This window comes from Psittacula echo, assembly GCF_963264785.1.
Source record: "Psittacula echo genome assembly, chromosome: 5".
NCBI classification, from domain to species: Eukaryota; Metazoa; Chordata; class Aves; order Psittaciformes; family Psittacidae; genus Psittacula; species Psittacula echo.
In genome coordinates this window covers 8,782,728-8,807,303 of record NC_137739.1, presented here as the reverse complement: position 1 = coordinate 8,807,303, position 24,576 = coordinate 8,782,728, and the positions used below count along the sequence as shown (strand labels likewise).

The following is a 24,576-nucleotide window of genomic DNA, read 5'->3' as shown; positions in this document are numbered from 1 at the left end:
TAGACACAGCTTCTGCAGAAACAAAATACTGATAGTTCAAAGTCTTTAAATTTATAAGGTAATGTTTATAAAATTGATATGGCAGAGCTCTTCACTCTGACAAGCAGAGAATAACAAATGAGAAAATACCAAACTAGAATAAAGAACAAGAAAAACCCCTCATCCCTAAAAATGAGTTCAACAAAACCCCAGCAATCTCATGCATATATTCATACAACACCATGTTCTGAGGTGATGTTAGCTTGGCTGTGAGTATAATTTTTCCCTTAGAAAAATGCAACATCAGTCTATCCTGCTGACATCCTCACTATGCTGTTACTTACTCCTGCTCAGAAATTCACACTTTTCTAATTGCCATTTACCCAAGACAACCACTGATGGATTTGGTTCACTGGCACATCCCTTGTTGATATTTTAATATTTGCCTTATTCCTGCCAAATAGAGACTGTGGAACATTTCCTTCTGTATCAGGTACTGGCTAGACTTGACTTTTGCAGACATATTTTAGAATATATGAGGCACTGGCTGGGCAAAGTCAACTTGGAGCAGCATTTTTCACCATGGATTCAAGGGACATATGTATTTGTAAGTAAGATATCACACTTTGACCCAAGCATTCCCTTTGAGGTAAGAGAGGAGAGCCCAGCAACAAACAGCTCTATTCTCTGTGGCTGCTCTTGCCCAGGTTTTCATTTCTGCTGGCACTGCACAGGAGCAGCATGCAGCACAGTTATAACTTCAACCACGTAGCAACCAACCAGTAAGTTAAATAGTGAGTGCTGCAAATATGTACCCTAAAACAAGAGCATATTTGCCATCCAGAGAGTTTCATCATGCACTCTGCTCTGCATTAGACCACACAAAACCTGCAAACATCCACTATTAGGCCTAAAAGTGAAGCACAAGAGAAATTGTTCTGGGATTTGTGGAGCACTTTGGTGCTGTTATTAGAGTAAGTGACAATAGCAGATGAATGAGGATTTCAGTTGCCTGCACCTGAATTCAATGTTAAGGAGTGAAGTTATGTTAAGTAATTCAATGTTAAGGAGCGAAGAGGCAGCAAGGTTGAACTTCTTTAAAAAAGGCACCAACATTATATGCCCTTGCGTCCTCCACACACAGCTCTTCATAATTTGAACGAGACTACCATATTTCATTTTGCATGGAATGACTTTATCATCATATCCATGTTAATTAATTGCTTGTTAATGTTAGGCTGTGTTGAAGAACACTCAGTTGTAACACCTACAGAGCATCTAAAAAAAGAGCCTTATGGTTTCACTTGTTTTTCTACTGCAATTATGAAGAAATTCTGCAAGAGAATTAGTTTTAGGTTTGAATAAATTCTTACCTGATTCCCACCATTTGGCTGTCCAAGATGGTATACTAATAGTAAAGAAATAGTACAGAAGGAGGTGGATTGAGTATACAAATGAAATAGGAAACTCACATAGTCTGAGTCAAGGTGGTGGGTAAATAAAGTATTTAATGAAATGCCACCAGCATTTTATCTTTATTGTTACTTAAAGGATAAAAAAACCCAGTGAGAGTTTAAGAGAACATTACTGCTTCAAGAATCCCTTTTGAGAAGTGAGACAACTTGTAAATACATTTTTAAAAGTTATAACCATTACAAGTGTATTTAGAAAAAAGTATAAATAAAACCACTATCATTTACTAGTCCAGGCCTTAAAGAACACTTTAAAGTATTTAAAATACTTGATAAAACAGAAATATAAGATTTGTAGCAACAGCTGCCTATATGTTAATTGTAGCACTTCATAGTTTTATCTGTTCTCTCACACATCACTAAAGAGATACTTTGATATATTGATAATTTTTATGCTTGATTAATTTCCATTTCTGTGTTAACTAAGCAGCTTAATTTCTGCCCCATTCTTAGAATATGTATCTGACATCATTTGACTGTCCTGATTATATTGAGGATGATCAGCTTAGAGTTTAATATTTGGCCAAAAAATTTACCAATTTCTAAGTTCGCATGGACGGTCTAAGACACAAACACTTTTTGTTGGAAGAATATAGTGAGTTATTAGCAACAGTTATGAGAGAGGTCAAAGCATCTGCATTCTGGGCAGGACCATTAGATTTCTCTTTTAGAAGTTCATATTCCCACTTGAAGTATCCACAACCTTTCTTACTACTTTTGTGCTTGCCAACAGGACAACAGAAAAATGCTTTGCCATGATTTGGACCAGCGTTTGACACATACAGTTTTTTAGCTCTTCTGCCACAATTACACAGAGGGGGAGTTGTTTTTCCATTTTTCACAGCTCTTACAGACTGATTCAAATTGACTGTGGAGTTCAGAATGGCAGGAGACACTTTAGGCAAATTTGAACTTCTTAAAGGTAAGGAATGATCAAACGAGGCAGTTTTCTCTAGATATATAGCAAAAGACATTTTTTTCACTGGTGGGAACATTTTTGGACTAGTTGGCTTTCTTTTAGGAACCTCTGAAGGAGTAGAATAACTTCCAGTTACTGCTGAACGTGGTGAAATAGTATTTACCCTTGCAGACGGTAACTTAAAAGCTGCGAAATCTGAAGTCTGCCTTTGTACTGCTCCTACGTTGTTGACAGTAGTATCAGGACTTTTGTAAATTACAGATTTTAGAGGTCCCACAGGTTCTTCAGTTTTCTCCAGACTTTGATTAGCTGAACTCATTATAGCTGATGGTTTCAAAATTGTTCTTTCTTCAGACATTGGTAAAATATCTGTACTGGAGTCATCTTCGAATTGAACACAGTCTGAATTCAGTTCATACTGAGACTCTGGTATTAAAGCGACATCTTCCCAGTCAGTCAGCAGAGATAAGCAATCAGAACTAGTACTGGTATCCTCATTGGAGATATTGACTGAGGAGATGCTAGTGGAGACAAGCACTAATTCTGATCCATGTTCTAGAAGGCTGTATCTGGCTGTACTCAGAGGTTGGCCATTGTTCAATCCTTGCCGAATGCCTGTTGATATAGTGCTGGGATTTTGCTGTGCCCGCTCAAGAGGAACAGGAAATCTGTCAGTACATGCTGTTGAAGAGCTTTGGGACTGAGCAGGTAATTCAGCCCTTGAGTTGCTGGTAGGTACAAAGAGGACAGCTGCAGAGGAATCAGTGCAAGTGGTCTGTTGTTCCTCAGTTTGTGCAGTCGAATTTATCTTAATTCCAGCAATACCGTTACAGTTTTTCTCAGCCAGAGAGTTTGTTTCGTAAGTTCCATCTCTAGATGCTTCAGGTCTGCTGTTACTTCCCAGTGAAGTCTTGTCAGTGGAGTTTATAGTCAGTGTTCTGGAAATTAAGTTATTTTTCAGACGTGCCTAGGGAGTCCGTAAACAAAGGAGATTTTGGAAAGTAAATATCCAGCAGTTTTAGGGATTAGTGCACAAAATGAGTAAGCATATTATCCTAGGGATGTTCTGTTCAGTTCATAGTCAAGATACTGGCTTTATTATTTGAACAGCTCACCTTTCATCTGTATTCCAGGGCTACAAAGCAAGTAGAAGGGAAAATATGAAGTAGTTACTAACCTTATCCAAAGATTTAGTAACCTTCAGCACACATCCATCACATATCAGCCTCCAAGCTAGACGGGCAGTATTCCGGGAATCATCCAACCCTTCAAAAGTATGGTTATATTAATACCTTATTTTTAAACTACTACTGGGGATATGTTCTTGTTAGAGGAAATGTGTAGTCTAGGTAAGCCTTACATAAATGACAGGGATTCACAGAACTCTTGACACATAGTTACCTAGTTCAAAAAAGGGAAGCAGAAGTAAAAAATTCCAAAGAATTCCCTGTGTTGCAGTGTCTGAAGGACCAATCCATTGAGCTGAATATACATCCACAGGTTTTAAAATCCTTACTGTGTTTTTAATCATGTAAAACCAATCATATTGTACTGGTATTCTCTTACACTAACATGCTGTCTAGACCTCTCAGGTAAAATCAAGTTTCCTTATCCTCCCCCTGATTCAGAAATTGTTCTTGTTGAACATGCACTCAATAGCACAAGAGGAAATTACAGAAATGAAACAGGAGGTTAGCAGTAACAGACTCGTATCTTTGAAGCATCAAGCTGTTCTTGTTCTGATGTTTTTGTTGGACAGAACATTGTATATGCTGGTAACAATAGTTAGTATTTAGATTAATGACTAGCTATTACTACCTGCTTTAGTTTCACTGAATAAAGCTAAATAGTAGCTACTAAGCTTTATAAAATATATATATATTAAAATGAGGATCATCATTATCATACTTACCAGAATGTTGCCGTCCTGTAAAGGCTATCCCCAAATCCTGCAAAGCACCATTTAGCCCTTTAGGCTTTCTATTATAGAAGACCTAAGGAAAGAAACACAAGTGCTTAACATAAAGCACTTCAAAACCTCTTCATAGTGAAGTGAAAACCATTTCAGAAATAGCATCTTATAAATAATAAATCTCACAAGGCCATTGTGCAAGTCGGGTATCTTCATTTTACAGTTGGGATAAATAAGCCTAAGACCGTAAGTGACTTATCCTATAGCAAATTAGAATGGAAAGAACCGTGAATCCCTTCTCTCAAACTAATCCATTCTGTCTTAGCTCTAGAGTCATTTTCACTTTATGGCTTACATTGAAAGCCTTAAACAGAGCAGCATCAAAGAATACAACTATAAATAATATCTTGAGATATTTAAGCTCTTCCATATTGCAAAGGCACAGACATTAATATATTTGGCATAGGTATAAATTGTTTTTAAATGCAAAACAGCAAATATTGGTACTCACTCCCAGTATCTCATTTGATCACAAAAAAAGGGGGAATATTCACACCATTTATCTTTAACAGAGACCTAATTCTACTGTCTAGATTAAAAGCCTAAGCTCCAAGTGTCAGGACAGGTGAACTCCTAGATCACCCTTCTAAAGTTTCTAAAGCACTTGATCTTCAGTGCTGTCAGCCCCCAGGCTGGAACTCTGTTGCAGCGTAGACTATGTAATCAAATACACATTCCGGTTTTTAGTAGTATTCGTGCTATTCAGAATATACTTCCTGGTCCAGGTACAGTTCACATACTAGGCCTTTAAGAACCTCTAAACAGATGCTGATGATTATTTTCTACACAGCAATGAAAGGCAGCAGTAAAGCACACAAAACAAGGCAAGTTAGGAAGCAAGCAGAGCAAAAGATGACAGAAAAGCAAGAGGAGCTTGAAAAATTCTCCTCGGAGAATTAATTTATCTAACAAGAGAATTAATTTATCCAACAATAACACCAGGTTGTTTTCCTAGCATTAAGATTTCTATTAAAATTCACACAGTTCTAGGGCATGCAGTTTGTTACTGAGCAATAACAACATGGAAAGAAAACAAATGGGTTCCTCTAGTCACTGGATTGTACAATACTGACTGGCAACCTCAGATACAGTTAGCCTTTGAGATGATAATATGAGTATGAATGTTTCACAGTCTGTAGATCTTCTCACCCTGTATGTTGCTTTGAGATCAATCCAGGAATTTAAAATGTCAGGTTTTCGCAGCTGCTTCCTTTTACACTCGTAATGCAAACACACACCCAGGTCCCAGTCTACAAGGAAAACACCCACAAATAATCTGTCACTAAAGAACTGGCCTGAAATGCGTGTAAAGGGACATAACATCAACGTTAACAGTAGCATCCTGTAGTGCTGGACAGGAAGCATAGGCTAATGCAGTGTTTGTAGATAGAAAGCACCAGGGTTGCTGCAATGGGACATCAGGGTTAGTGAATTCCTATTGTTAGCAAAGAATTACTTCATGTAGGAAAAGATCTCAAACACCTCAAAATCATTTAGACACATTGGGAATGGTGACACAGTGCTCTGTATGTAAAGCAGAAAAATGTAACAAGGCCAGACCCTGAAGACGAAGATGTAGGGAACACATCAGGATTGAGTGGGTTTCATATTTTCAGCCTTACCCCAATATTGGACATCTTTAACACCTAATAACAGGGGTTTGGCTCTCTGGAAGTGAAAACAATCTCACTAGCACCACCAAATGTTAATTTTTTAATGTGTATTACTCCCCAGAAAAAGCAAAATAGAATTTTATTTACCTGTCCAAGTAACAAAGGTACATGCTTTTGCTTCTGAAGTAGAATTGCTTAGGATATCTGTACCAAATACAAGTTTCTTCTCCATTTGTATTTCTTGAATCCATTTCAAAAACTGTGATAAACAAATGTTTAGGGGGACTCCTTCATCAACCTGATTCTTTATGAAACGGAGCAAGAAGTATGTGTTAGTATGTACTGAAAGTCATTTGAGGTGTATTTCTTTTTAGCTCTTTAAATAATACAATTAATAGTAATTATACCTGTGTTATGCCAGTCAGTTCTGTGCAAAATTCAGAGAGAACAGGATGCTCCTGGGGCTGGACGTATGTGTGGAATTCAGATTCAATCTCTCCTGTTGATGTGTTTAACAGGACTGCTGGAAATTCGACTGTGACAAAGCGGAAGGAGGAAAACAAGGAAGCAAAGACGCGAACCAACCAACCCCAAAGCCGGGGAGGTTAGAGCCGTTCACAGCCGTCACTCCACTTGTGATCGGGGGTTGACCTGTCAGCCGCGCCAGGGAGCGTTCGGAGCGGCCCCCGGTGTCCGCCGCGCCCCACGCACCGCCCCTCCGGCACTCACCGATCTCGGGCGCGCGCCGCCCCGCGTCCCGCCAGCACGTGGCCTCGAAGTCGATGACGATCAGGTACCCGAACCGCTGCCGCGCCGCCCGCGTGCTGCTCCGCGTCCGCGCGCTGCTCCGCGCCAGCCCCAGCTGCCTGCGGACCGCACCGGCACCCATCAGCGCCCGCCCGGACACCGCCCTCACTCCTTCCTCCCCACCTCGATGCCTTCAGGAGCCTCACTGGGACAGCCTCCCCTCCCCCCGCCCCGGGGGCCGTCGCCACGGCCCGCACCTGGCCAGGCGCTTGGTGGCCATCCCGGCCTTCAGCCGCAGCAGCCACCCCACCGCGCCGCGGCGTCCATTTCAAACCACCCGCCGGCGGCAGCGGCCCGCCCCTATCTGCGCTCTCGGCGATCGGCTGCTCTGGCTTTGTCCGCAGGCAGGCGCAGGTAGCTGCGTGCCGACACGGTGTGTTATCTGGGGGGCTCGGTGTGGTTGAGGTGGGATTCGCGGCCAAAGCTCTTCCTCGGGGGGGCGGGGAAGCACGAAGTGGTTGGGGATCGGACCCACGGCGTCAGAGCTGCCCGGGGAGCCCCGGCGGTGGGCGGGCGCTGGGGGCGTCCCCCCGTGTGAGGGGCTGGGGGAGCCCCCCAGTGTGAAGGGCCGGGGGAGCGTCGCCCCGGCCGCCATGACCCTGCGATGGTTTCGTCTAGGCCATGGCGAAGGCTGGCTGCCTGAACGGGTGCAAGAGGCTCGCCGGCGAGAGCGCGGAGGGACAGGCGGCTCGGAAGAGGAGGAAGGTGGATGGCGGCGGCAGGGGTCCTGAGGTGAGCTGCGGGGCCCGTCGCGTCCTGTGGCTGTGCGGCGTTTCCCTCACAGTCCCCTTGTCGTATTGTGTGATGGCATTCACGTTGGGATGCTGGAAATACAGCAGAAATGAGTTTTACTGGCACAGGGTTGGCTAAAGGTAATCCCTGCGGAGATTGGTTTGATTTCTGCCAAGAAACATGGAAATGAACTCACTTGGAGCGTTGGGCATTGAACATTTAAAGAATTTTTTACAAAATAAATACAGTTTCCAATATATTTCTTCCATTATGTTTCCGTGTTAAAGGGTGGCTACGAAAAAGCTGCTCCTTTTTACAAGGAGTCACATGGAAAAGACAATGGATAATGGGCACAAGTTACTCCTGGGGAGATACTTGGACACAAGAGGAAATTTGTTCACAATGAGAATAATCACCCCATTGGAATAATCTCCCCAGGGAAGTGGTGGACTCCCCAGCACTGGGCACTTTTAACATTTGGCTGGACAGGGTGCTGGGACAGCTGGTCTGGGTCATGCTTTGCATAGAGATGTTGGACCTTAAGGTCCCTCCCAACCTGGGAATCTACAATTCTTAAACAAAATAGATCGTGGAAGAAACACTGTGTTCAGGTTTCAGCTTGATGGTAGCACCTTGCTCACCCAGGTTATGACTTACTTAGTGCCCGAAATAGGACAAGAGTAAGCGTGTCTGACCTGTGAGATCCGTCTTATTTGTACCCAATTAGAGACTGAAATTCCTGTGGTTGGCAGGTAGCCTTTGCTTGGTGAAACGAAACTCATGCTGTTTGGTTGGGTTTTTGGCAAAGCTCTAATTAGGCTCTATTGAAAACAACAGTGTCATTATTTACTTGTCCGAGCATGAGGGATGAGGGACTGGCAATTATACAACCTGGCATTATTATTACCAGATGATTCTTAACTACTTGAACCTCAAGGTCTGTCACCTCTATTTAGCTTTCTCACCCAATGACAGATAGCTTTCACAGTGCACCAGCTCAATCCCAGGTGGGCTGGCATTGTCAAAATTAATGAGCACAAAGCTGGTTAGTCTGGTGGGAAAACACAGCTTCTGGTAGTTGTTTGTCCTGTGGGATTCAATATTCTGTAGTGTTCTGTGGTCTTTTTTCTTTTTCCCTGTAAGCTGTGATGTCTTTTTGCTGCATAAGAGCATCTTTAAAGTTTTTACAGTCTGAAGGAGCCCCATTGGAACAGGCAATATAGTCACTGGAGGGCTCCAAAATCACACATTTACTTGCTGATTAGCTTTGAGAATTCATGCATTTAGGCTTAAAAAACTGGTGTGTTGAACTGCGTGGTACAGTCTCCATCTGATCTATTTGCTTTCTTTCTGCAGTTTCCTTGGATTTTACTGAAACTTTTCCTGCAGGGGTCAGCAAACCCACATGCCAAAACAGATCACATCACATAAATGAAGTAAATGAGTTTCAGCAAAACCTTACCTGACGTGGCTACATATAACACTTATACAAATGCCCAAAGCTGTAGAGCAGCAAGTGGGTGAATGGGTTGAGAAAGCAGAACATTGTGTTTGCAAATCAAATAACTTTGTCTCCTTACAAAGGAGAAAATACATCTACTTGAAGTTAGAATACCTGAAATATTAATAGCAAAATGAATATTGAAGAGTGATCTGAGGGGAACCTTGCCTGTAGTGAGTGGAAGAGTTATTTTAAATATCGTTGATTGTATCCAAATAGTTTCCTTTTACTTTATAAATGACTTCAGTTTCTGTGAACCCGTGTGATTAGATAAAATCTTTCTTAATAAGCATTTCCTTTTTAACAGGAAAAGTCATCTCGCTTGTCAGCAGCTCTGTTTGGTGAGGACTGTGAGATCAGCTGTGACCAGCTGTATGAGCTGTTAAAGTATGCAGCTCTGGGAAAACGCCACAATGCAACACAGCCCAGGTACAACACATTCGGGAATCAGCTGTGTGTTCCCACATGTTGTGAAAACATAGCTGAAGGCATATTGGCCGTGCTGGTTTTGGAATACTTGCAACGCGCTTACCATAATGACAGCCTGTATTATGTAGATACAGGTGCTATTAGACTTGCCCAGAGACCAGAATTCCTCTTCTGACAAAAAATGATACCATTTCATAGTTTTGTTTCATGCAGTTATCAAAAAGTAAACAACTTTGTAGAACCAGAGAAGCTTCACACACTGAGAAGTGAAATACTATGGTAAAAACACTAACACAATACAGAAAATCTGAGCAGTGTTCTAGAGTGTTTTGGAAAAACATTTTAATCACTTTGCCCCTTTTTCAGAGCAACTTCTCAGCAATGGAGGGGAAAGGCTGAGGAGGGTATATAACCTTGGCCAAAATCTTGTGAAATGCAATGACTCTTGAAATGAAACTCAAGGCAAAAATGATCCCACTTTAGATTTTTAGTAGTGAATAGAGAATGATTTTGTGAAACCTTTTTGATGCATTAATTCACTAGACTGCATCACTACAGCTGAAGTTACTCATGTATTCACATTCTGATGCATGTAAATGAGGTATAAATGTCTTGAAATGGTACTGCAGCACAGTTTTGCTACAACTCATTCTTTCTTTGCCTGATATATTCTGTTGCTTTCAGGAATATGTGGGTCTTTGAGATAAGCTATAAAGCCTCTTCTCATTGAAGTCATTTGGCACTTTGCCATTCAGTGACTTAAAAGCTGGGCTGGTTCCAGGCTTGTTTTTAAGAGTGTTTGATAATTGTTTTGCTTTGATTTTTTTTTTTCTTTTTCAACTGCAGCTGGTGCCGTATTTCTCACCAAAGCCACCTGGCTGGGGTCGTGGTTATTGTTCTACATGAAATGAGCCAACTCCATTTCTACAAATTCTATTTGCAGTTCAAGCACCTCAGGAAAGTATTCCGGCATGTAAGTGCCCAAACTGTATCACTGTCTTCTAAACTTCTTCCAGTCCTGAAACCATGTTCCAGGCACTAATTGCTGCAGTGAAATTACTGCCTTTTCCAATAGGAAGTGGCCATGTTTTGACTCTCAAAGCAAGCTACTGAGAGGATCTATTTGTAGCCATTGTCAGCTCAGAACAAAGGCCAAGGCTTTGATATTAGAAACAGGTTTTTGAGACTTATGTCTTTGAAGCCTTACCAGGTGAAACGTGTATTGATGTTTCACTCCTCTGACTGTTATGCTTCCTGCATCATTAAGATCCCAGTGAGGTTCAAAATATCTCAGTTAATTTGGAATTTACTCTTGAGTGAGTGATGAGACTCTCAGTAGAATTATGGTAGTCTCACTTCATTACAAGTTTCTTTCATTTCCCAAAAAGATTATGAAAGGGATTATTTCAGTTTTCTGAGTTACAAGCAACATTTTTGAAAGAAGAAAGAAAGAAAAAGAACTTAGATTCAGACTTAAAGAGAATTCTCCCTGAACTTCAGCAAATGTAGATCGCAATTCAACTGGAAAGTCTGGTACTTGCTTTAGTTTCTATCAAAGTCGTGAGATTTGCCTCCTTGATCGTATCAGGCAAGGCAAATCTGTCCCTTATTACAAAGAATCCTATATCATCTGTCATTAAAACAGGTTTGGTGGGTGTTGGGGTTTTTTTAATTCCTTGGGAAAACACCAAACAGATCTCCACTACCTTTTTATCCATCTTTCTCTAAGTATGGCTGGTTTTGGCATCAAGAAACATCTCAGTTGCTCGATATTTCTGCTTCTGTTTGAAAGTGTCTGGCATGTCTGTGGTTTTTTCCAGAGATTCATATTAACACCTTCAACTAACTTTTTCGCCAGCCTGTATGGAGAGGGAGCAAACCTGAAGCCTCAGAACACTGCACAAGGTAGCTTGTTTGGTTTTGCATCATCTCTTTCAACAGTAATTTATGCCTTTGCATCCCATGCAATCCCAGCATGCTGCTGTGGTAAACTTGTTTACAAAGAAAAATGTACAGTGGCTTAAACCGTGAGACTAGTTACCCTGACTCGATCAGTAACTCTCTGTGGGGCTTATTGTCAGAAGTAAATGGAAAAAGCAGAAAGTTTTTAACATGTTTAATACAAAATTCTGATGCTTTATTATCCATTTTGTGATTGTTTTGCTCTAAGATGTATCTAATAAAGGATACAGAGATATAAATCAGATTCAAGTTAAGTAGTTACTCATTTCTTCTTAGCTTCCTTCATTATACTGAGCAGCAAATCAAGTTAAAAAGACAGGTGTGTTGACAACTGATTTCCTATTTTTATACTCTTTATAGAGGTGATTGTAACCCATCAGGCTTGTACAAAACCTGCAAGATACGACAGTGTGAACTTCACTGAAATTGTTAAAGTGTAACAAAGAATCTTGAATTGGAGTCCTAAATGGGAGAATGAACAGCTGTTACTTTCAGTGTATTGGCAAAGTCCTCTAGCACCCTGACTGTAAACCTCACAGATCTGAGATGTCAGGTATATTTTTCTTCTAAGTACAATCTTCAGTCACCTCCAGATTATTTAATTTTATACAGCTGTGGATTCTGGTGTCAGTTCAGCGCTTGCTTCTTTGTGAGCCACACTTAAAACACATTTTCTCCTGATAATATTACAGAAAAGAATTTCACATATAATAAATAATAAAAAAACCCCTTGTTTTACAGCGTGCATGAAGTAACAGATGATTATGTTGTCACGCTTACAAGGCAAGTTTGTTTTCTCCATCTCTGAAAGGAATGTGAGACACAGACTTGTGATGCTTCTGAATCAGCCAGCAGTCTGTAGCTGAAGTGGGAAAAGATTCAAGTATCCTGAATATCAAGTATATTTTTCACACATACAGAGTATATATACTGTATACATTATATATAGTATTGTGTATATATAATTATGCACATATAATTTCTATAGTGTGTGTATGTACAGGCACACAGTAAATGAGATGTAAACTTAAGATACAAAAATATATAAACTGGAGGGAAAGAGAGAGAAAAATAAACTGGAGATAGACAGACTATTGTCTGTCTATCTGTCTGTCTATCTATCTAATCTATTTCTCCAGTTTATTGTTCCAGGCAGTGTTTTCCTTCGAAACGGTGTAGCCTGTTAGTGCATACTAATGCAGAAAACTGACTGCAGGCAGGTAGTTCTATCTGAGCTTGACAGATGCTTCTGTATTTTACAGGTTTGACTTCTACTGGAAGTGAATGTATTCAAAAAAACTCAGACTTGCAATGTGATCCCATCATTCGGAAATACGGAATAAAACCCCAAGGCCTTACTAGCTATATTCTAACTTTAGAAGAGCAGAGAAAAAATGACTATCCCATAAAAGGTCAGTTTTGGGGGGCTTTTGGTTGGTTGTTGAGGGTTTTTTTGTTGCGTTTTCTTTTGGTTTTAATTTCGACAGTTGTGGTATGTTTGGTCATATAAGATCAGTGATGAGTTCTGGAAGAGAGGTCTGTTTCTTATTCATGGGTGTCTTTTCATTCCAGGCTCCCCAGCATGTAACGGCTATATATATACAGAGTGTGATCAGCAGAGGACAGACAGCAGCCCCCTCTTTGGTCTGGATTGTGAAATGGTAAAAATAAATGTGTATGGCCTTACAAAATGCAGTCAAGCAACCAAACTTTTACCAGCTATTCCACCCTGTGTATTTGCTAAACTACTTCTGATACATTAGTATCTGCTGCCAGCCCCTTCACTGATGGTACCAGTGCTAAGGCAGGCATGAGAAGGACTCAGGAAGTTGTTCTGGCAATAAGACAGAAATATCTTGAGCAGTGCAGCAGAGTTCAATTCTGTGTTGGTTGTCAGAGCAGCAGCTGGATCTGCCAGGCCCGTCAGCAGTGCTGCAGTAACCCCTGACACTGCTGTGGAATTCCTCCTCCCAGCCCTCCCCAAGGTTTGGGAAAGGGAAAATGCTTTCTTATCACACATCTTTCCTGTTTGGCATCAGCACTGAGTAACTAATATACAACCTAGACTGCTTTTAAATCTTCTCTGGTGAAGATGTGCTCAGTGACAGCTCTGCTGTGCACAGCACAGGCTGTTTCTATGAAATCAGTACTTCTTTATAATGGTTTTCTTTGTGTTGTGCTTGCCTGTGTGTTTGCTGTGCTAATGGTGGGCATTTAAGAATTAAAATGAAGTATGCTACAGTATAAAACAACTAGTTATGAGTGGTAGATCTCCAAGTTGAGTAACTCCTTAGTAGTGATGCTGTCCACAGCCAAAGCGGATGTTAGCAAAGGGTTTTGAGTAGCAGCATTATGCTGATTCAACAGTTGTTTCTGCTTCTTCCTCACAGTGCCTGACTGCAAAAGGGAATGAAGTCACTCGTGTCTCTTTGGTGGATGCACAGGGTCAATGCCTCTTGAACGAACTAGTCAAACCTGAAAGCAGAGTGATGAACTACCTTACCAGGTGACTTGCACAGAAAGTTCTTATCTCTTCATCTTTAAGAGCTGCAACCCTTTCAAATTAAGCCTGTTACACAGGACCTTTCAGAAGGCTTTGATTTGCACAGATGCCTATTGCATTTCACTCCCTGTTAAGAATAGAGTTCTTGCTGTGTGATTAGAACAACCATCATTATGTGTACACTCTGCTACATAGTGCCTGCATGGCTACTAGGCAGAAGCATTACCATTCTGCAGTGTTTTAGGAAAAGTTCTGTTACAAATTAATGATACACAGTGCAAGTTACTCTTTACTGCTGAGTATAAAATAAGAAGGAGGGTAAGGGTACAGGACTGCAGTCTGCATCTCTCTGCACCATAGTTAAGTTTGCTTATCTCTACAAAATTAATAGAGCAGCTCATCAGCTTGTACACACCTCTAGAGCTGGGCTCAGGATTATAACAAAAGCAAGCAAAACTCAAGCCTTGTCTTTTCCAGAACTTTGCCTGGCTTTTTTATTCAGGAGGTGATGTGCCAATTCCTCAGGTTTCTTGGAAGCATCTCTTTCCACCACCAGTCTTGCAGCATTTCCTTACCTGTGCTAGCTGGTTCTGAGAACTGCATTACTTAAGAATAAGTTGTACTTGAGAGAGAGAAACTTTCAAAACCAACGTGGTAGCACTCATAGCAGTTTACTATACCTGTAGTATATCCTCTTATGTTGGAACAAAAAGCAGTAAATAGTGTTCTGTCATTAGTTACACTGAGTTCATATTTTACATGCCTTGCTCATAATATAGCTCAGTAGACTAACATGTTGCTTTTACTTTATCCAACTTTTGATTTGAAGATTCTCAGGGGTCACAAAGAAAATGCTTCTTCCAGTGAAAACAAAACTGTCAGACATCCAAACCAGACTAAAAGAAATGCTTCCCCATGATGCAGTATTGGTGGGTCATTCTCTAAATGCTGATCTTCAGGCTTTGGAAGTGAGTATGCTTTTAAAGAGTATTTTTCCTGACCCTGTGATACTTATTTCAGACCTGAAAACTCCAAACAATTAATCTTTTTGTTAGTGAACATGTGTTAATTGTTTTTTATTAATAGCCTTATGTCTGTAAGGATTTGAAAGAGAAAGACTCTCTACATCTGTAAAACTTGCACAGGCTGTTCAGAACACAAAAAGAAGGGAGGAGTCTGTCCATACATAGATACGGTTGCAACAGAAGGTTTAAGTCTCTGCTTTAGCCAGATGCTTCTGATAGCTCTGTCATGGGAAGAACTGAAGTCCTTCCTATATTTAATTTAACCAACCTAAAATGCTTGAATCATAATTAATCTTTCTAACCCAATCTAGATCTTCCCAATAGAGTGCTGATAGGAGAGTTGGGCTTATTTCATTATTCCCATCTGCTCTGTTGTTGTGGATCAGTTATCTATCACTGAGAAACTGGCAACTGAAATGAGAAGGCAGAGGCACAGATGATAATGGAGTTACTGCCCAATTATGTATGACTGCTGTTCTTAAATGGGTGATGTTTTTTCTCCTCCAGATGATCCACCCCAGTGTTATTGACACTTCATTGCTATTTGCCAGAAATGAGGGTCGAAGATTTAAGCTCAAATTTCTAGCCAAAGCTGTTTTAGGGTAAGATTATTACTGTCTTGTAATGAGAAATACTGTAAACTGTCATGGTGGGTCATGCTGAAATTCAAAAGAAAGGAGCAGGCTCTGCAAATAGACATGGTAAAGGGGAATTTACTGCCTGCTGGAAACATCATGCAGCATAATAAATTGGCTTGTGTTTCAGCAAGCAGGGACACTGTGACCCAGCCAGGTTTGAATCCTAACAAAACGACCTTTTCTGCGGGTCTGTAGCAGTGCCAGTGTATTGAATTGCAGAGCAACAAAGACACTCTGGCTCACACAAATGAGATTAGTTGCAGTTAGCAAGAAAGAAAGGCTAATGTATGAAAGTATGATTTACTGATATAAATTATATTCGTTGGTGTACTAGCAACCACTGTATAGTGTGTCTTAGTGCTACAGTTCTCACTGTTCACATACTGAATATTAATATTCTGCAGTGCCAAACTTCACTGAGTTGTTGGCTACTTCCCTGTCTTCGTGCAAATTGTGAGCTGGGTCATTGGTCAAAGAAGTACAATTAAAAATAGCCGTGCATCAGAGTACCAAGTATTAGCACGGCTTGTGTCAAACCCAGTAAACAGTGTTTTGCTCAACATTGCAAAAACGTTTCTTGCAGTAACTTTGGGGAGTATTTCACAAGAATGCTGCTGCACAGAACTGAAATCCGTTTTGGAGAGGGGAAGCTATTTTGCCTGAAAAGGACCCAGTTTAGAAAAGACAGGATATTGGTCAGTGTGGAAACAGATAACCTGCCTGTACACCTGATTTTGGTGCCGTAGGAAGGAGATTCAGTGTGAACAGAAGCTTGGGCATGATCCTGCAGAAGATGCTAGAGCTGCATTGGAATTGGCTCAATTCTTTATTGAGCAAGGACCAGCAAAGGTAGCTACATCTAATTAAGATTTGTGTCCTTACTTGCAGAACATACAAGTTGTGAAGGAAAAAAAAATAATTTCTGCCCATCCTTTTGTTGATTTAAAAGAGAAAATGGAGCTGTGGTAGAGGCCTCAATTTTGACAGCTTGTTACTTTCAGCATACATCCAGGTATCTCAATAACCTGAGAATTACTGGTGTTTCAGTACTCTAACACTGACGTGAATCAGCATTGCTGCTGATCTTGAAGAGGGGTGTTGAGTAAAGAAGCACTGAGACACTTGCAGCCTACAGGAATGCCTGTCATTTTTTCAGATGAAAGAAATGAGAGACCTTGTATGTTGTGGTAGTGATTCAGCTGGCTCTATGAGTCTCTTGCTTGTGTTGTTGATTTCTGAGAGAACTTTTTTGGAGCTGATTGCTGTTGATGCTGTGAGTGCTGCATGCTTCAAATGACAACAGAAAATAATAAGGCAAGAAATTAATGCCTGTGTTTGTTCACTGCTGTGGAGTGTGCCTATGTGACTCATAGAGAAAGCACATGCTTTTTGGTTAGCTACAATTAGCTGAGATGAAAGCCAACTGCTAATCTTCTTCCTTCCCCAAGGTAGCAGAACTAAACTTGGAGATGCTTCTGACAACTGAAAAACTGGCTGAGGACTCACAGAACAAAGCTGCATTACAGCCACAAGGATGTAGAGTCCAGAAACAGTTGAATGAGCCTCCACATTTATCCAAACCATGGTAATAAGATTCTCAAATATGAATGTTTTTTCTTCAGTCAGACTCCCAGTAAAATCAAAGAAGTCTGTTACGTTTTGCAGAAGCCATCAGGATCTTCAGAGAGGCACAAATAATTATAGCATAGCACTGATAAACTTACTTAGAAGTTGCATCTTATATTTCACAAGGCTTTTTCTAGGCTTCTTTTGATGTTGAGGACAAAAATACTTTTTTTCAAATATCTTCAATGAACTGTATCATTTTTCTCTGACAAGCACTTCTTAAAAGCTTTTAATTGACCATATCAACAAATCCTGTGATTCACAGCGTTCTTCTCTCTGCTAGTTTTTTAGACTGCTTGCAGGTGACTGGCCAAAAACCCGTCCTGTTGGGCAGACAGGGACTAGACTCTTCTGGTCTGTGTCAGAGTAACCTGAACACTTCAAACAAACAGGTGAATGGGCTTAGAGTGAGTGGGTTGGTCTAAGCAAGCATGAAAGTAGTTCAAAGTTCTTGTTCTGGGGGTGGGTAGATGAGTCCTATTTTAAAAAGCTGACTGACAGTACTGTTAGCAATAGTGTTAATACCAGGTTAGCTAAATCCATTTTAACATTTTGGCAATAAGCTTTGATCTTCTACATCCTCTCATGAGTCACTAAAGAAGAATTTCTGCCTGAGGGCTTCCTTGAACAATAATGAAAATTAAAGTTGGGAATTCAGTTCTGTAGCTTTGTTTCTGCTCCTTTGCAGTACAGTTCTCTTGTATGTCTGAGCCTTGTACTTTTTTCCCTCCAGATTCTTCAGAGAGCCTTAGAAGATGTTCCCCTGTCCACATTCAGTATCATTCAGTTCAGTTTGGGTCCAGAGTACATTGCATCTCATCTTCCTGCACTTTGTGAACAGGTACTATTTTTTTGAGAATAGTCTTCACTGCTGAGCTTGGAAAGAGACATTATTTATCTGGAGGCACCAAGCAGTTAGTTCCTTTGCTTTGTGAAGTTCCTTCTCAACTCTGTGTTCCTACAGGTGAGAAGCAAGCTGACTGACATGCTGACAATTTATGCAGGTCCTTTTGAAGAAGGCTTTTGCCTACACTCTGTGAAGAAAGAATTTGGGAGGTGTGGACCAATCCAGTCTCTTACAGTGGTAACTGAACCATACAAGGTAAAGAGTGCTCAAAGCATTAAGCTTGCTGATGGGCAGGGCAGGGTAGGCTCAAGTAATCTCTTGGAAAAATATGGATTAGAACCACTGAAATACCTGTTACTCCATTTGGTTTGGGGATTTTTTTTTTCCTGGTGGTTGAGGCATCAGCTACAACAGTTCAGGATATCTAACGTTGTTGCACGGAATTACAAGAATAAACAGAGTTCACATGGCTTTACTGTGCTGTTGAACACAGGAGAACTTTGAGCATGGAGCTGAGATGCTTTTGTCCCTTTTTTGAACTTATATGTTAAGGCCTTTAGGGGCAAGGGAAAACAAAGTTGTTAACTGATGAACTAATTGAAGGTTGGTTGTAACAGATACTATGTATGGAGTGTTAGATATATTACCTCTAAATCTTTTTATAAAGAGAAAACACAACTTTATTGAGACCTGACTTAAAAAAAGGAGGGCTAACATGTCTTATTGATAAGCCTGAAGTATCTTATCATTCTGTTTCAAGCCTTATGTCTGTATCCAATATGAAGTGCTGGAAGCTGCCCAGCTTGCTGTGGAAAGCCTAAATGGAGCTGAGGTAGCAGGATCCTGCATTAAGGTAAACAACACAAATAGCAAAAGCCTAAGTTACGTTGTGCACAGGAACAGCATCCAGTATGTCTCTTAACATCTACTCACAGCCTAGCATTTAGGCAAATGCTGGCTGTTTGTGCTGTTACAATCTCCCTGTCCCTAGACAATTTAGGGCCACTGGCAGAAAGGAAATGGGTAATAGCTCCCCTTTTCTCTTTCTGCCTGTCAGCAGAAGGGGCTTAGAAAGGATTGTCCTCCAGCTGCAGTTTCAAAAGGAAGAGCCAAGTAACAGGGTGTTATAATGCCATATACAAAGTATGGAGTTCTTAATTTGATAGTGTTTCTGCATTACAAACATAATCTCTCTTCCTTTTTTCATGATTAATTAAGTTAACCTTCATTAGTCATATTTTTTTCAAGAGAGAGAAAATAGCTTGTGAACTCTTGGTAGTGGCGGGAAATAATTTACCATAGAAGCTCAGAACACAGAGCTGCTCGGGCTGACATTTGTTCCTGCTGAATCCACCCAAGGTCCAGAGACCTGTCACTGCAGCAACGCTCGACTGTGACGATTTGATAAAAGAACTAGAACTGGATGTAGAAAATGAAGGTGTGATTTATGTGGCGGGGCTAAAGAAGTCATTAACAGAGGTAGACTTGCAAGAAGAATTCAGCCAGTTAAAAGACCTGGAAACACTGTTCCTGCCAAAGGACCTCCAGAGTGGCAAGCACAGGAACTGCTGTTTCCTCAGTAAGTAACCACATACAGCCTGCTTATTTCCTTCAAATAAGCTCATTTAGCAGCCCTTGGGACTTTGCAGAGACACAGCAAGAGCTACTGCCACTCATGTATGCTCAAAGTGATGGTATTTAAAATACTTCAGTGAAAGGGGTATTGTCTGGAGGAGCAGTTTACAGCTGAGTATTTTAAAGAAGTGTGAACCTACTAGAATTTAACTTTAGAATAAGTTCCAGGCTAGCTCATTGGCTCCAGTACCTCAGTGTGAGGGCTGGCCACTATGCAGCTCCACACAGACAAGTAATCACCTCAGAAAAGGCAAGGAGAACACCTGGGTGAGTGCTGTTGTGGTTAACTGGCAGTTCTATGGTCTGATGTTTACCTGTAGCAAAACAAGGATCTGTTTGCTGTAGTGATCTCAGTTTCTTATCTCCCTTTTGCTCCACATCTGTAGCCCTGCCCTGCAGTGCCAAGGAACAGAGCAGCAACATCCCTGCCAAAGCGCATCCTCTTCTCTTTGTGTTTCAGAATTCCAGGAATCACAGAGTGCTGCGGATGCCCTTGAAGTTATAAATGGATGGACTGTGAAGGGTAGCAACCTAAGAAGTAGGAATGCTCTTGCTTCAGGTCACCTCTGGAGATGGATTTGGCAAATGAATCACAGCAATGGGAAGCAAGGAGGACACATCTTATATGAGAAGATGGAGCAACTGTCTGACTCTGTGAGTTTAAGGCTGTTGCTGATGTTCGTTGCAGTTAGTGAGGAGCTACTGCCCTGGGAACTAGGAGTGATAAATTTGAGCAGATTTAGGTGTAGAGCTGCATGTAGCAGAAGGGGCTCCTTGTGAGAGGAGAGCAGAAAGACTGCCAAGGATCAGTTCCCACAAGGCAATTTGGAGAGGTAATATCACGTGAGATATTACAGGGTACTGTATAACCTTAAAACCAGCATAGCTGTGATGCTACACAGGAGCTGAAGCTACCACTTGAAAGCAGGTAGAGCTATGTACAGGTGTAGCAGGTGGTATGGGAGTCAGAGGGAGAGGTGACTAGTGGTGTAGCCATACAGGGGGGAGCAGATCTAGTTGCAGTAACAGAATCACTGCTGTCCTCACCTCTTTGATCCCAACACTGCCTGAGGTCAGTCTCACCACACCTGCTTTTAAGTGTGATTTCTACAGCTCTGCAGGTGAATTGGAGATTTTAATGCTCTTATTCTGTTATGCAGGAGAAGGATCTAAGGAAGAAGGTGAAGAAGTTGGACCACTATATCAAAAAGCTTTATAGAAGTCTTCAGAATAATACCCTGTGTGTTGTTCTCTTTCCTGGAGTGAACAGGTAACTTGCCACTGATATTGCAAGGTGCCAAGGAAAATACATAGCCAAATATTTTTATCTTAAGCTAGTAAAACCCTGCACAAGGAAGTGAAAGCCTAAGAGAAGGCCTGAAGAAGCTGTTGTACTTCTTCAGTCTGACTTTCATGTTTGGCCAGTAAAACCTCAGCAGTAAGTTCTGCTGAAACCACTTATGTCGCTGATGGGCCAGATTAGCAAGGCTGAAGTACACAGCATTGATTAATTACACAGGTCTTCTCAGTTCACCTGCCTTTTCCAGCTGCATGTTCCATTCCTATAAACAGCAAAGGTAGAGTTTCCACGAGAACCCAGCAGTTTCCACGGCAGCCAGTTTTTGGGGTGGTTTTGTTTCTTTTTTAAAATGACCTAAGTGCTGCAGCTGAGGCCCCACCTACCAGTGCTTCAGCCACAGCTGATGAAGGAGGTGGTTCATGTGCTCATTCTTATGTGAGTGACACAGCTGGGAAGAAAGAACGCTTTTAGTGAGTCTATAAGCTTCTGTAAGAAGGGACAAGCCCTGGAGTTGAGTGGGGCTTCAGCACTAATATCGGGGATGCTTCCAGATAGGGTGGGCTTCCTGCATTTCAGACCCTGGAGCCCAAACTGCCAGTCATTGGCTGCTTAATTATTAACCAGAAAGGTTAAAGCTTTCCTAGGCAAGGCCTTAGTTACGAAGTACATACTTCAGCAGTCTTCTGTTCTCTCACTGTGTCACTGGTCAGACAGTCAAATAAAGGTCACATCTACCCTTGCTTTTCTTCAGTTTCCCTTCAACAGAAGAGGTACCATTCCTTGTGGAGACAGAAGACATGCCCTGAAATAGGAGCAGGGAGGCACAGCTGCTAGGCAGCATCTCTTCTGCTTGGCCAGGCAGCCAGGCCAGGTTCCCCTCTCTTGTAAAGCTTCCTGAGAAGAACACTGATGCTGTATTACCCTCTACACCAAACAGTGTCCCCATAAAGGAAGACACATCCCAAGCCAAGGGTATATTTAGGCTTAATAGCAATGACGAGCTGTTTCATCAAGGTTGCGTGCTGAGGGCTGCTCTTGGGGTGATTTGCTCCAATTGTTCAGTTTCCAATAACTCTGGTTTTTTAAAGAATATGTTTTTGGTTTGTTTGTTTGCTTGCTTGGGTGGGTTTGGAGGTTTGTTCATCCCAGGCTTGGAAGAGGCTTCTTATCCACAGGACTGTTTCCCAGAGGACTGGCAGCTCAGGGGAGGATTCTTGATTAAAAAGAATGCCAAATAATTACTGGGTGGGGAAAAAAAAAAATCAGGTTTCCAGTCTGCTGCCTCTGAGGGTTGCAGCTTCCCACCACTAAGACCAGCAGGCTTATTGTTTGCATCAAGGCTACCCTGAGCAGAAATGATGCCCCTCTTGTTTATGTTGCAGCAGGCACGGAGCACAACCTGGCCTTGGTCTGATGGCAGTAAAAGAGGACGGAGGGAGGAGTGCTCATTGAACTGCCAAGTTTTTAAGCAAAATCTTTTGTTAAGATATTTTTAATTACTTTAAATATTGATGTCTTTGTAAAGCTCTCCTGCCATACGAACAATAGGCTTCCACTCTGTATCTTTTACAAAGTCTAAAAATAAAAGCTATTCAAAACATCTTAAAGCACAAAACTTTTTCCATTAACCCTTCCTGCTGTGGCAACTTCCCTTGGCAGTGGGTGAGGTAGGCAAGGGCATGGGAAGAGCTGGGGACAAGCCAGGGGGGGAGTGTTGCTTAAAAGCCCATCTTACAGGCTGAATCATTGCAGGCTGCAAACCAGCAAGCCCAGTTCACGCAGTACCTGCAGCAGCTGCTCAGTGTTAACAGCTGTCCTCAGGATTGTGTGGATTTCTGGCAACACGGTGTGCCAGCTTCTGAAGCAGTCGCTGCCTCCTTTCTGGGAAAGCATTGTACTTAGTCCATGGAAAGGAGGAATTGGTGATTCATACTTCTTGGACAATCTCCACTTAATCCTCCCTCCCTCATCACCCCCTATACCCTTCACACACAAAAAAAAAGAAGAAAAAAGAAGTTGCAAGGGCTGTGTTAGGGACAGCACAGGCTGTGGGAGCTTCACACATCAGTGCTTTCAGCAGGGCGCTGGAACTGTAGTTGCAGTAACACTCAGTGCACAACCAGCTGTAGGATGAGGTGTTTGCAACCTGACAACTTCAGAGCTGTGCTTTGCAGCCGTTGCCACCTCAAATAAAGGCTGCTGGAGTGTCTCTTGTTAACGAGGGGAATTTCCAAGCAGGAAGATGCCTGGGAGACCTTTTGGCACTCAAGAAAAAAAAGGAAATGCTTGTTACAAGGTTTGAACACGAGACAGAATTTCTTGATATGAATTAGAATGGGCTGAGATAAAGTTGAAGTAGTTATTATTGCAGAAATTATTAAATACAGCTGATACAATATTTACACCCTCCTACTTTCCAACCCCAAGTTGGCAGCTTATGGAGTGGAAGCTGGGAGTTGCTGTGTGGAGGAGCAGACAAAAATAGAGGCAAGGGAGAGAAAGGAGAAAGGCAAATGCAGTGCTAGCCCAGCACTAGTGAGTGGGCAGTAGATGCTCACGTCAGTGGTGTTCCCACCTAAATTTAAAGGCTCCAAAATTCCTGAAATGAAATCTTAATAAAGATGAATGCAGCCAGGTTTTTTTCTTTTAAAAAGGCACTCTCTGCCCTCCAGGTGAGCCTGGTGGCCTTTGGCTGTAGCTATCAAACTGGGAATAGCATCAACATGTGCTACTACAGGATGTGAAAGGAGCTGGTCCCTCGCCCAGCACTGCCCATCCCCTTGGCTCCCCACTCCGTGGAAGTGGCCAAGTGCCGGCCTGCCCCAGCACTCACTCGCTGTGAGAGCACACTTCTGTTAAGGCTGCTCACATCCAGCATCTCCTTCTTGTAGACATCTGCACTGCAAAGCTGGAAAACCCCAGCTAGTTTTCATTCCATGCACTGAGAAGTGACGGGATCACTTCCTTGCAAGGACTAGGCAGAAGTTAGTAAGCATCCAGGATTCCTGCTTGAGAAACGCTGGAGATGACAAATAAAACTAGCAAGAGTCCTATTCATAGGCATGAAAAAATAATTAATTTGTCCCCTTTTAATTGAAAATGTAAAAAGGACTTCAGCTTTAAATAAGACATTTTGTACAAAGCTTGAGCACAAAAAAGTGAACACCACCGTGTCATGTAAACACCACAAATGTTACTCATTTGTTCAGTAATGCAGAGAGCAGCGTGCACATGCCCCTTCCAGTGGATTAGATTGCTGTAGCTGTTCCCCTCCCTCCCCTCAGACCTCAATGGAATACAGGAAACCCAGAAGCTTTGGAACATTTACAAAGCTACAGTAGGCAGGATACATTGCGACTGAAGGGTTATTTTGTTTTCTTTGAGGGATTGGTCATTTAAATATACAGAAGTTCAATAGTCTCACAGGTAAATGAATGGCAACTTGGATTAGAAAAAGCACCAAAATATTTAATATACATCTGGCACAAATTCCACAAGAAGTCAGTAATGGACAAACCAATGCTTTGCTTAAAAGAAAAACCTCAGACTGCACTTAATGCTCTTCTTCCAAAAGGGACACAACAAAAACATTGCACTCAAGATTGCTATCAAGTAA

General features: G+C 41.7%; 2 protein-coding genes across 2 annotated transcripts; one reads left to right on the top strand and one right to left on the bottom strand.

The window, feature by feature from the left end:
• Positions 1-1,993: 1,993 nt before the first annotated feature.
• Positions 1,994-6,844, bottom strand: ERI2 (ERI1 exoribonuclease family member 2; the record flags this gene model as incomplete). Its single annotated transcript, XM_080618133.1, has 7 exons — positions 1,994-3,337; positions 3,548-3,636; positions 4,283-4,364; positions 5,492-5,592; positions 6,103-6,259; positions 6,363-6,490; positions 6,685-6,844. 7 exons carry the CDS (start codon positions 6,842-6,844, stop codon positions 1,994-1,996), a joined length of 2,061 nt encoding a protein of 686 aa, XP_080474259.1.
• Positions 6,845-7,383: 539 nt separating this feature from the next.
• REXO5 (RNA exonuclease 5) lies at positions 7,384-22,666 on the top strand (the record flags this gene model as incomplete). Its single annotated transcript, XM_080619183.1, has 19 exons — positions 7,384-7,494; positions 9,303-9,424; positions 10,271-10,397; positions 11,245-11,329; positions 12,649-12,798; positions 12,959-13,047; positions 13,777-13,892; positions 14,719-14,857; positions 15,422-15,516; positions 16,299-16,401; positions 17,001-17,137; positions 17,462-17,570; positions 17,912-18,019; positions 18,143-18,280; positions 18,786-18,878; positions 19,385-19,604; positions 20,121-20,314; positions 20,821-20,930; positions 22,343-22,666. The coding sequence occupies 19 exons, from the start codon at positions 7,384-7,386 to the stop codon at positions 22,410-22,412; spliced, it is 2,316 nt and encodes a 771-aa protein (XP_080475309.1). The 3' UTR covers positions 22,413-22,666.
• Between the last annotated feature and the right edge of the window lie 1,910 nt (positions 22,667-24,576).